The sequence below is a fragment of the Takifugu rubripes genome, chromosome 21 (assembly GCF_901000725.2).
Source record: "Takifugu rubripes chromosome 21, fTakRub1.2, whole genome shotgun sequence".
Taxonomy (NCBI): domain Eukaryota; kingdom Metazoa; phylum Chordata; class Actinopteri; order Tetraodontiformes; family Tetraodontidae; genus Takifugu; species Takifugu rubripes.
In genome coordinates this window covers 1,612,909-1,626,087 of record NC_042305.1, presented here as the reverse complement: position 1 = coordinate 1,626,087, position 13,179 = coordinate 1,612,909, and the positions used below count along the sequence as shown (strand labels likewise).

Sequence of the window (13,179 nt, the reverse complement as noted above, 5' to 3'; positions counted from 1 at the left end):
TTTAGTTTAGTTTAGTTTAGTTTAGTTTAGTTTAGATTAGATAAAATCATGTTTTTATTGATGTATCAAACAAACAAACAAACAAACACATAAATAAACAATGCTCTGGTCTACTCGCCTCAGCTCGAATCATATTTGACTCGAGCTTTGTCAGACTTCAGGTCGGTGTTATACTCACTCCTGACCAACAGGCGGCACTAGAACCGTTTGAATGTTTCACTTTCATGCCTCACGTTTGCCTTTTTACGACAGAAGATGGCGCTGTTGCACCGAGACACCCTGACGTCAGTAAACATTAGATTCAATTGTGATTCTGAACTAAAAGCTTAAAAGAAAACACGCGTTATTACACAGAGAGCAGCAGAACGTATGATAATAACTGATAATTACAGATGAAAACCTGGTGCTTATCGCCCCACCTCGGTCTGCAACCACAGAAGTAGCTCACCACCACCATTGTTTAGGTGTGTGCTTCATCTCCATCCAGCCTCTGTTATTATTAGTAGTAGTGGTGGTGGTGGTGGGAGGACTGGGATCAATCCCAGACGCCCAGCCTGGGGGTGAGACCCCTCCCATCCCTGGAACAGATGAGCAGAGCCGAGCGGAGGGCAGACACTCATCCATCCTTACGACTGGGAAAAGAAACTTCTCGGGAGGTAGAAATGGATCTAAAGTAGTCGCAGAACTTTATCTCCAGGATTTACTCAGACGGAGCATCGCTGGTTCTTCGCTCGTCGCTTTTGGGTTTGGGTTTTTCTGACGTCACACAGATAAAATGTGGAGATCCACCAAAGTGCTGGTGCTCCTGCTGGTGCTGTGGAAGGACGCGTCCTCCCAGAATAAGGTAAGACAAACCTGGCATTGGACTCCAGCCGAACCCCAAGGTCTTCAGCAGATGGTTCGGATTAAGTGTGTGTGTGTGTGTGTGTGTGTGTGTGTGTGTGTGTGGAGCTTCAGTCAGATTCCTGGTATCAACAGGTCTGTGTAAAGACAGTTTCAGAGGGGTAACAAAAATATCTGGCTGCCTCTGTTTGTACAGCTGTACTCTACGTGCACGCCCACCACACTCACACGTGCACACAGCAAGGAATATAAAGATCTCTTGGTGCAGAACATGCCCAGCTGAACACTTGTTGCCCTGGATCAGAGGCCAGATGAGCAGTAATGTAGGTCACAGCTGAATGAACATCCCATAATAATGATGACAGGAAGTGCAGTAGCTGCAACACTTGTGTTGTGATCTGTTGGGTCCATCTGTGAGGAGCCCAGCCAGAAGGAGTCGGATCATCTGCAGCCAGATTCCACCCCCGCTGACATTAGGAGAACCAACATCTGGAGAGTTCAAACATCTCAGGGGGCAGGAGGTCTTTGGGGGGCAGGGGGGGGGGGGCAGCTGCAGGAATGTAGAGGTGTACCCAGAGAAGCAGCGACTGCCTGAGCTCATCAGCACCTTTATGCTAATTTGTCTTTGATCTGCAGGCTGATCTCTGCCCATCAGAACACTGAAGCTGCAGCTGCTGCTACTAATGCTGCTCTGCTGCTGCTGCTGCTGCTGCTGCTCTGCTGCTGCTGCTGCTACTGCTGCTCTGCTGCTGCTGCTGCTGTTACTGCTGCTCTGCTGCTGCTGCTGTTGCTGCTCTGCTGCTCTGCTGCTGCTGCTGCTGCTGTTACTGCTGCTCTGCTGCTGCTGCTGCTCTGCTGCTGCTGCTGCTGCTGCTCTGCTGCTGCTGTTGCTGCTGCTGCTGCTGCTGTTGCTGCTCTGCTGCTGCTGCTGTTGCTGCTGCTGCTGCTGCTGCTGCTGCTCTGCTGCTGCTGTTGCTGCTGCTGCTGCTGCTGTTTGCTGCTCTGCTGCTGCTGCTGTTGCTGCTCTGCTGCTCTGCTGCTGCTGTTGCTGCTGGTTGCTGCTGCTGCTGTTGCTGCTCTGCTGCTCTGCTTTCTGCTGCTGCTGCTGCTACTGTTGCTGCTCTGCTGCTGCTGCTGCTACTGTTGCTGCTCTGCTGCTGCTGCTGCTGTTGCTGCTCTGCTGCTCTGCTGCTGCTGTTGCTGCTCTGCTGCTCTGCTACTGCTGCTGCTGCCGCTCTGCTGCTCTGCTGCTGCTGCTGCTGCTGCTGCTACTGTTGCTGCTCTGCTGCTGTTGCTGCTACTGCTGCTGCTGCTACTGTTGCTGCTGCTGCTGCTACTGTTGCTGCTGCTGCTGCTACTGTTCTGCTGCTGCTGCTGCTGCTGCTACTGTTCTGCTGCTGCTGCTGCTACTGTTCTGCTGCTGCTACTGTTCTGCTGCTGCTGCTGCTGCTCTGCTGCTCTGCTTCTGCTGCTGCTGCTGCTACTGTTCTGCTGCTGCTGCTGCTGTTGCTGCTCTGCTGCTCTGCTGCTGCTACTGTTGCTGCTGCTGCTGCTGCTACTGTTGCTGCTGCTGCTGCTACTGTTGCTGCTGCTGCTACTGTTGCTACTGCTGCTGCTGCTGCTGCTGGTGCTTCTATGACAGCTAGTGTTGTTGCTGCTGCTGAGGGGATCAGACTTGTGTAGACGGGTGTGCAGGGGCCTTTGATTTGTGTTCTTTTTATGCTCAGTGTGGTTTCTTTCTATTTTAAGTTAATCAAAAGAGGTTATTTTGACAACCCCAGTTTTTTACATTCCGTGCAACGTTAGCCTTCCTTCCTCACTGTCAGGCTGCAGCAGCTGATCCAACAGAGCTCCTTGCTGCATGACGGCTCTCCTCCTCATTTCCAGTGTGGAGACTTGAGTCTATTGGCTTTGACCTGAAACTTGACTGCACTTGAGAGGTCAGGGCCAGAGACGCCGAACTCAAAGCATGCGTTAAAGGCTCTCGGCCTTTAATTAATAGCAATCTTAATTGTGTTGCCTATCGTCCTGCTGGCAGGTCAGTTTGGAATGAGCTGCTGGATGGTCTGTGAGGCGTAGCAGCACATTTGAGTTGACAGCGCTGAATTCCAGAAGCCTCCTGCATTAATGCCTGTGAGGTGAAGCTGCACAGGCACCAAAGTGAACGAAGAACTGGCTTCTGCCTTTTCTTTCAGGACTTTGAAAGGTTAAGCTGATGTTGCCATGCAGGCAGAGGTTGATCTTTGTTAATAATGAGGTTCAGAAGGTCTTGTGAGGGCTCCTGCTCCTCAGGGTTAATCTGCTAATCCACTCTGTTTTCATGTGGTCGTAGGATTTGTCAACCTGCTGCCTTTTTGTTTGACATGGGTCAGTTTGGCCCGCCTGGGGTCCTGCCCAGCATCAGAACCCCTCCCGGTGTGTCTGCAGTAATGGGGGTACACAGGCTCACCACGTCTTCCTCTTTACTGGGCCGACATTCCTCCACTAATGAGCCACTTCTTTCCTCTTAGCGCGGCCATGGAAACCCTGCAGCAGCACAGATCACAGAAATATATGAACAAACACCAGCCCATAATACCAGACCATAATCTACTCAAAACCAACCAGAGCAAATCTGTTGCTCGGGCAGAACCATCAGCTCATTCTTGCTGAGTCTTTTCTCCATTTCCACAGTTGTGAATTCTTAAACTCAACTTTAACATGTAACCCAGCGGGAGCACAAACAGGTCTGTGTGTTTTTCCGTTGCCATGGTGAATTCGCAGTGCATCCCATCAGACACTGTTGAAACAGGAAGTGTTCATATTTTCTGACCTGACTTTCCTTCCATTGTACCCGTTTCCCTTCAGTCAACCTTGATTTGTTATTGATAGAATTCCAGCAGGACTGGAACAATAATGAAGCTGGAAGTTCAGCGTTCTCTCCCAGGTCCTCAGAAACCACCAGAGCAGCAGCTCCACAATCTTCTACCCCCCACACACTCGCTAACGCCGTACTGCCCTTGACATCTCTGCTACTTTAAAGGCTGTAGCATCAATTTATTAGAAGAATAGAAAAATAATTGTCCACTTCCAGGAGACCTGTCCTCAGCGGGGTGTCTCCTGAGAGGACCCTGAAGATCTCAGCTCCCTGTGGCCACCTACCATTCGATGAACCTACCATCACCACACATTAAATAACATAATGTTACAAGGAACCAGAAAAATTTTGACTTTTGTTTTCATATATATGTTTGGTGTCATTGTTACTTGAATCTTGTTCTCCTGAACTTTAATAGTTTAGGCACCGTCTGACAATGAGAGATAACAGGAAGCGATCATGTTGTTTAGATCTTCGGAGAGAGCGAGCCGGTCCGGATGACGTCAGAAGGTTCAGATTGTCGCTGCAAGTGCATCATGCGTCCTCTGAGCAAGGACGCCTGCCTCCGGCTGAAGAGCGGCAGCGTGCGGGTGGAGGACTTCTACACGGTGGAGACAGTGAGCTCTGGATCTGACTGTCGATGCTCATGCACAGCCCCCCCTTCATCGCTCAACCCCTGTGAGAACGAGTGGAAGATGGAGAAGCTGAAGAAACAGGCCCCAGAGTTACTGAAGGTGACTGAACCTCTCTAACATCGTTTGCATCAATCACCACTCAGGCTGTGAAGACATGAAGACATGTTCTTCCTACTGTCTTCTTCCACTGGCAGCAGAAACATCAACAGACTGCAACAGGAGGTAGTTCCAGATGTTTGAGCAGATTTTATGTGGTGCCTCTGGTGAAGGCAGTAAAGCTCTCACACTCACACTGACAAGGAGAAGATGGATGGAGAGTTGAGGGAGATGGGTTGATGTAGAGAGAGGGAACGAAGGGATTCCTGCTGAGCAACACAGGCCTGAATGAACTTCTTCTGCTCTTTATCCAGCTTCAGTCCATGGTGGATCTGCTGGAAGGAACCCTCTACAGCATGGACCTCATGAAAGTGCACTCCTACATCAATAAGGTGGTGTCTCAGATGAACACACTCGAGGAGGTAGGTCACCCCACGTCTTTGATCTGCCATGTAGGGTCATCCAAGCACATGGCTGACATTAGAACTGTGTGTGTGGGGTGTGTGTGTGTGGGGGGGGGGGGGCTGCGTGCATGTGTCCCTCCACACACAACAAGTCTATTTGAGGGTTATACTTGGGTTTCAGTCAAAGTCAAGGTTAAGGGGTGAGTTAGGTTGGTCAGGGTTAGGAGATGGGTAACGTGTGTGTGTGTGTGTGTGTGCGTGCGTGCGTGTGCGTGCGCGTGCGTGCGAGTATGTTAGTAACTAAGTCTATTGATGGTTACTGACCCAGTGTGTTGATGTTTACCAACCCAGTGTGTTGATGTTTACTGACCTAGTGTGTTGATGTTTACCGACCCCGTGTGTTGATGTTTACCGACCCAGTGTGTTGATGTTTACCGACCCCGTGTGTTGATGTTTACCGACCCAGTGTGTTGATGTTTACTAACCCAGTGTGTTGATGTTTACTAACCCAGTGTGTTGATGTTTACCGACCCAGTGTGTTGATGTTTACCGACCCCGTGTGTTGATGTTTACTGACCCAGATGTCTGTACCAAATGTTGAGAACTGCTGTGATCTTACAGACGATCAAGACCAACCTGACGAGAGAGAACGAGTTTGTCCGGGACAGCATGATGAGCCTGACCAACCAGTTTAAGAGATATGAGAATTACTCCAACATCATGATGGGCATCAAGAAGGAAATCTCCAGCCTCAGCCTGCACCTGCTGCAGAAGGATTCTTCTGACGGGAGATCACTGGTGAGACCACATATGTTTCCATTCACACAGCAGTGCCGCCAGGACCAGATCAGGCCTGGTCCAGATCAGGCATGAATCTGGTGAAGCAACCTTTGGATGCAAGGGGACGTTTTCTTCATGTGATAAAACTGAAGGAGTGATCTTGATGATCTCCTCTTGTCTCCACCCCTCCAAGCCACAGTCCTTTTTCAGGTCTAAAATTTCTGATAGAATCCTGGTTTTAGATCTCCGGTGGGCCTGGTCTCCACACGTTTACACAATCCTGATTGTTCCACGTGTTCTCCACCTGCTTTTGTCCTGTCCTGATTACCCCAAATTAATGTGACCAAGTATTGTTTCTCTGAAATAGTTGAGAGTTTTGTGGTTTCCCACCTTCGGTGCTGTGACCGGTACGTGTTGTGGTGGTAAAGCCAATGCTGCTTGACTGGGATCCAGTAGAAGCTGATAGAGAACTTTGTAGAGTATGGGAGTTGTAGATGCAGGTGATGATGTTGGAGCTCCTCTCTGCGTCTCCTGGGTAGTCCTTGTCTACAGGATGTAGTGTCGCCTGGTTAGAGACAGCAGTGGGTGGACGGGCCTTTACTATTGTGCTGGTAACCCTTTGTTCTGGAATGAAGTAACCCTTTCCTGGATGGTGAGGCTGAACTGACTCACAGATGGTTGGTGTTGCCTGTTGGCCACCAATAATGAAGCCTGACTTAACTCCATGCTCTTATTAACAGGGTGCTAGTGATGAGAAAGGGAAAGAGGCTGTAAGTACGGCCAACAAAAAGTCTCCTGGAGCCAAACCTCTACCCAAACCACCCAAAGAAAAGGTCATAAAGCCCAAGAAAGAAATCATCAAACCCGGAAAGGTGGTCAAGCCTGGCCCTACAGCCAAAGCCAAGGTGGTGGCACACCAGCCTGGAGTAGTGAGAGGTATCACGTACTACAAGGCATCCAAGACTGATGAAGACGAGCAGGGAGAAGGTGAGAGCTCAAGCCGGGGTGGAACATATACCCTACCTTTGTTTTTCTGGGTCAAGTGAGGACAGATCATGATTACAGCTGCACATTTAGCGTGTGACTAATTCAAATCTTTTATTGACCAAACACTTGAAGCTGGAGGAATGTTGTGTGAATGGAGTGCTGCCAGAGCTTCAGCCCCCTCGGGGCTGAGCAGGGACAATCACAAAGAGTGAGAACACCTTTCCTGATGCCCTCAACCCTCTTAAAGTCGAGCGGAATGACTAGGCATGCCGCCTTTGTACAGGACACACTCATAAAGCTGTCTTCTACAGGAACCGACATTACATTACCAGTATGTTAGAATGTCACATGTCATCAGACTGTCAGCAAGTGCCAGATGGCTCCAGTCAAAAACAGCAGACAGTTTTAGCCTAGCATGCATTAGCAGCATGGACCCTATATGCCCACCTCCAGCACTAAAATGGCTAAATGTAGAGGTTCAAGTTGCTTTGTGCATTTCCCGATTGTATTGATATTAGCATCATTTCTTCATTTTGTCTGCATGAAGTGACACAGAAGACACAGATTCAGGTTTGATGCTGTAAAAATCCTGATTCTTTCTTTTCCTTTTTCAGATCATCCTGCAAAAACATTCACTCTCCATCAGTTCACAGAAAACCAGTCAGATGATGATGGATCTGAGATGGTCTTGGAAACCATTGAGGCCACTGCAGGTCAACCTGTTGAAACCACTGCCACTCCCAGTACCACCAGTACCAGTACCACCACTGCAAGCATGACAACTAGGAGCAGCACCACAGCGACCACTGTCACCACAGCAGCTTCTGAAAAAGCAGCCCCAACCATTGTGCTGTTTCTGGACAACTCCAACAACAACAGTCGTCCCAGTCTGCACAGAGCAGGTACCAGCTGAGAGCCTAGCCTAGCCTAGAACCTAGTGCAGCACATACATGACGTTCTGTCTGGTTCTTCCAGGGAAGCTCCTCAACTGTGACGGGACAGTAGCATCGATCGACCTGCCCAGGAAGCACCACAATTACGGACGGAACGAAGGAGCCTGGATGAAGGACCCGCTGGCTAAAGACTCCAAGATCTACGTGACTAACTATTACTATGGCAACAACCTGGTGGAATTCCGCAACCTGGACAACTTTAAGCAAGGTGAGCTTTGATTTGGTGTGATATTTTACACCAGGAAGTTCTTATGGAATCATTTGTTGCTTTATTTTTATGGCTGTTGTTTTGTGTCCCTGAGTGAGATGTTTCTGCTGAAGCTGTGACTCTGGTCCACCTACAGACTTTGACTTTGAGAGTTTCTTTTCTTTTATGTACATGTGGTAACTTTTTACAGGACTGAAGGAGACCAGCAAACTAACAGCTGAACAGAGAAGGAAAAACAGAGTAAAGAGTTAAAAGAAACCTGAACATGTGCTTTGCCATCGTGTCTTTTACTCCTCCTGAGGAGGAATATTATGGTATGTTAGTGGAGATGGACGCACGCCGGCGTGGCTGCAGCGGGGGGGAGGTGGGGGATAAACTCTCCACAGATCCAGAAGAAGTAAGGAACTGGATTTTACTCTCCAGGAGAGCTGAGATGATCTCCCCTCCCCTTGTTGATCTAGATGTGTTTGGACAACGGCTTTTCTGGAGGCACCTCCATGTCAGGCGTCCCGTGGTGCCGTTAGCTCACAGCTGTGTTCGGATGACTTGGTATTTGGAGTGGCAGCGGGTCCTGCTGTTCCCTGACATCTTTGCTTTGAACTGGGCCCAGTGGAGACGGATTAAGAGTGTGGGCCGGCCCTCAGGCTTGAGACGGAGCCGGTGGTTCTGCTGATGTTTTCCTACTTCACCAGAACTCTCTTATTTTCTGCAAGTAGAACGTAACCATGGCAACATGTTGAAAACATCCAACTACAGCTGACTAAGTGCACGTACGCCCCAAAGGCCATCATCGTTTGTAGCAACAGGAAGCGTTCTTATATTATCAACTTCTACTAGCATCTAAGCATTTAAGATCTAACCTGTAGGATTTTGAATGATCAATTACAATTAAATAACTGGCCTCTGTGGAGAGTCCAGATCTCTGCAGGATCTGCAGCACAGAAGGATTTCATTTCTGTAATTAATGCCTTAATCAGGTCTCCTGATCACAAGCAGCAGTCCAGCCCTGGATCCTTAATATTAAATTAGTATAATATGCGATGAGGCGTTAAACGTGTTTATTTCTTCCAGGGAGGTGGAGTAACCTTTACAAACTGCCGTACAACTGGATTGGAACGGGTCACGTGGTTTATAACGGCGCATTCTACTACAACAGAGCCTTCACCAAGAACATCATCAAGTATGATCTGCGGATGCGCTACGTCGCGGCCTGGACGCTGCTGCATGACGTGGTTTATGAGGACACCACCCCGTGGAAATGGAGAGGGCACTCCGACATCGACTTTGCAGTGGATGAGAGCGGCCTCTGGGTGATCTACCCTTCCATGGACTACGACTTTAACCAGCACGAAGTGATCGTCATCAGCAGATTGGACCCTGGAGACCTGTCGCTGAAGAAGGAAACAACATGGAGGACTGGCCTCAAACGCAACTCCTACGGGAACTGTTTCATCATCTGCGGCATCCTGTACGCTGTCAACGTGTACAACCAGAAGGAGGGTGAAGTGGACTATGCTTACGACACCCACACCAACACCGAGGCCGTCCCACGCCTGCCGTTCACTAACGAGTTCTCCTTCACCACCCAGATTGACTATAATCCCAAGGAGAAGGTTTTGTATGCCTGGGACAATGGACACCAGCTCACATATCAGGTGAACTTTGTGGACCAGTGAGGTGGTCTGACTGTACCCTATGTTAGACCCAACCTAGCCAAGGGTCGGTCTACACTAACAACAGTCCACCTTTATGCCCGAACTATCTGGGGGGCGTAACTATACATTTTGCCATCAAACCGAAATAATCTTGCAGTCTGAGTGGAAGCTGAAGCAGATCACTGGGATTTTGAATCTTTTATTTTTAGAGTCATTTCTGACGGGTCAGCAGGCTGGCTAATGCATCAGGTAGCTAGCTATCAGCTAGGTAATCCAAGGCCTCGGTCGATTTGGGACACACACATATCCACCGTAGCTGGACGTCCTGTCCATCACCCCACAACCAGACACAACAACCACACAAGAAACCAGTCACCAAAGTCCATCTGCCATTGTGCGGATCTTTTGATTGAAACTCAAGCAGCTCCCTGAATGTGTGAGAACAACCCACAGTCATCTGGAGATCCTCAAGGATGGTGGAGCTGGTCCATGTTGATGAAGCACTGGATTCTACCGGAGAAGAATCCTGTCACAAGCTGAGCTCCTTCATCTGCTGTACCCATCAGGACCATCACAGCCCAGTCTGATGTGTGTAAGGACACAAAATCTCCATGAAAGCTCCTCAAGGGTGAAGCCAAAGGTTAAATTCCACCCTGTCCTGGTGATCAGGGGTCATGGTTTGCGTATTACAGAACACGTTAAACCAGGTGGCACCATCTGCCACCTTGGGGAGGGGTTCCAGTGAGTCAAGGTGCACCAGTTGAGAAGCTGGAACACAATTATCATCATGAAAAGACTTTGATTGTATTTCTGTTTCATAGTACTTCTGGTTGGATACTTAAAGCAGTCCTTGTACACCGCTCGCTCATAGTTTTACTGTTTTCTTTACACTTGAGTGCTTTGATTTGTAGACGTGTCCGTCATCCCAGTAAACCCACTAAGGAATGCAGCTTTTGTTGAACGTGAAGGCTCTCGTCTCATGTTTCATGTGTGTGGAAACGTCTCTGGGATGAGGTGCAGTACTGTACTGACAAATACTGACTGAACATGAACAAATACGGGGCTGATTGTAATAACATTGTAATAACTTAACAACTGCGCTCAACTAGACGGGCTGTGTGTGTTATAAGACAACGTTGATTTGGAATTGGTGCTATGAAAACAGCTGATCGATTCGGTTCTTTCAGGGCTTGAAATCGTAACACTTGAACCCGATCACGTCTATCAATCATCCAATAAAAGAAGCATTTGTGTGAGTTGGAATCTTTGGGTCGTTTTTCCAGCAGATTGTATCTATTTCTGATGTCCTGACGTTTGTCATAAAGGTGGAAAACCTTCTCTAAGGTCTGGACGCGTGACCCAACGATGTTCTGTGAACAGTCAGAGAGCAGAAGAGAACCAAAACCCTTCATCCTAAAAAAAACATTCAGTATTATCAGATTTTTCTATACAAACTAACTCAAAAATGACATTTCTTAAATGTAAAATTCAAACATGAACCTCAGGTCGGTGTTGAGTTCCTTCTTCTGGATAATGTTGACGCTTTATTTGGAGAATAAGTGGAGTGCTGGCTCAGTTGTTCCTGGTCCTCGTGAGGAACATGTGGGTGAGGCTGGTGCGCACATGCATGAGGACGTGCACACAGGCAAGAACATGGCTGTGCTTTCTTACAGCAGCATCATGAGGCTCCTTAATGAGCAGAAGACAAAGCTCTATGCTTGATGAGCGCGGCACTAATGGTGTCCCGAATCATGAACCCTGTCACGTAATGTTGACATGTTGTGGTGGAGGAACAATGGCGTCTGTGCCGGCCGTGGTGATGAATGCTGACAATTCACATGAACTCTGCAGCTCCAGGCCCAGATCACAAAGGCTCTCCTGTCGAATCAGGACTCTTCTTGATCCCGCTGACCTGAGCGGAGCCTCGTCTTCGTCATGTATGGTGTCAAGCCTTTGTTTGGATGCAACATACCACGGTCAACACGCTACTGGCTACATGCTGGTGGATTAGGACCGCAAAGGCTTCCTCCAGACGTGTCCAGTCGCCAACGCTTGCTGGTTTCTATCGTTAAAGGAAAGTGGGCGTATCCCTTCTCAAATAAAATAAAATAAAATCAATCTTTATTTATATAGCGTCTTATACAATCAAAATTGTTTCAAGGCACTTTCCAGAATCCCAGGGCCTGACCCCAGACAAGCAACAGTGGCAAGGACAAACTCCCCTTTAACAGGAAGAAACCTTGAGCAGGACCAGGCTCATGTAGGGGGACCCTCCTGCTGATGGGGGGGGGGGGGGGGGGGGGGGGGGGGGGGGGGGGGGGGAGGGGAGGAGAGGAGAGGAGAGGAGAGGAGAGGAGAGGAGAGAGGAGAGGAGAGGAGAGGAAGGAGGGGGAGGGGAGGGGAGAGGAGAGGAGAGGAGAGGAGAGGAGAGGAGAGGAGAGGAGAGGAGAGGAGAGGAGAGGAGAGGAGAGGAAACCATGACCCAGTGGGGTGACAGAGGCCTGTCAGGTGATCATGTTTCTGGCCCCCGGCAGCCTTGGCCTATAACAGCATAGCTAAGATGTGACCTAATGATTAGACGACCCCCTAAGTATGATGACATCTGTGATGGGAATAATGAGGTTGTGTCTACAAACAGTTTTCCTGATACGCTGACCACTTTGTTGACGCCCATGAGGTCTTCAGATCTTACAGCCCTTTTATCCTAATGGAGCCTCTTGAGTAGGATGCTCTGCTGGTCTCCTGGTCCTGGTCCTGGTCCTGGTGGCGGTGATACTTGATGAGTAAATTCTTTTTCCCAATAATTCCAGCATTCATCTGTCTAAGTGTTCTGGTTTGAAACCCAAAGCGCCGTAGTTAGCATGAATCCTTCTGATGTTTGAATCATGAGGTGAAAATGATGTCAAGAGTGACAGAACACGGTCCTTTATTAAAGACATGTGAGGGGCCCTCTGCAGAGGGACACATTCAGGCCGATTTATGGTTTCAGCTGCTTCGCTCTCATGGCCTTGCTGCTCACGCTAATGCGGAAAACGGGGCTGGTGACAACTTGACTGTTACAGTGAACAGAGAAGCTCAATGTGAGTTTAATTAAGAGCCTTTAGTCCCAAACACGGCTCGGCTGGACAGGAAGTGCACGTGCAGCTGCTTCCTGTTCAAAGCTGCATAGAAAGCTATATTTAATCATCCTCTCAATCCCTCAGCTTTAGGAGATCCCACATATTCAGTCAGCCAGAGGCCTCAAGCAGTCACTCAATAACAATCCAATTACGATGCGTCTTTCTTTCAGCTCTTTTCTGGCCTCTGGCCTCTCACTCAATAACGTCTCTTGCTCCTTTTGGAGGAGGTTTAGGCCAACCACTAAGGAGAACAGCAAAGAAGGTCATTATATTGGACACAATGGAGGCCTTTGGAACTGAGAAGAGGAGTGAGAGAGGCACACGCAATTAAACACCCACAGAGTTTGGCCTGGGAACAGTGGAAATTCTTCCAAATACACCATCTACAAATAAGTCCCACAGGAATGGCATGTAAAGTTCTACACTGAAGAACATGCAACCCAAAATGTTTCACATGTGGAACCCATTTAGTTTCACAGGCAGCCTAACGTACTCGTATGCAGTTATACTCTGAGTCCAATTGTTGAAGACATTTTCCATAATCGGGTCTTTCATCACCATTGTTCAGGTTTTTAACTTTGTTACAGTCAAGATCCTGTCAAGGCTCCATCCTGTGGTGGCAGCTGAGCTGAGAAGAGTCGA

The 13,179-nt window shown here is 48.6% G+C and overlaps 1 protein-coding gene across 1 annotated transcript; it reads left to right on the top strand.

Annotated features, from left to right (window-relative positions):
* Positions 1-474: 474 nt before the first annotated feature.
* Positions 475-10,681, top strand: olfml2a (olfactomedin-like 2A). Its single transcript, XM_003977415.3, has 8 exons — positions 475-844; positions 4,171-4,434; positions 4,746-4,853; positions 5,457-5,633; positions 6,356-6,602; positions 7,217-7,504; positions 7,578-7,763; positions 8,835-10,681. The coding sequence occupies exons 1-8, from the start codon at positions 776-778 to the stop codon at positions 9,437-9,439; spliced, it is 1,944 nt and encodes a 647-aa protein (XP_003977464.2). The 5' UTR covers positions 475-775; the 3' UTR covers positions 9,440-10,681.
* The last annotated feature ends 2,498 nt before the right edge of the window (positions 10,682-13,179 follow it).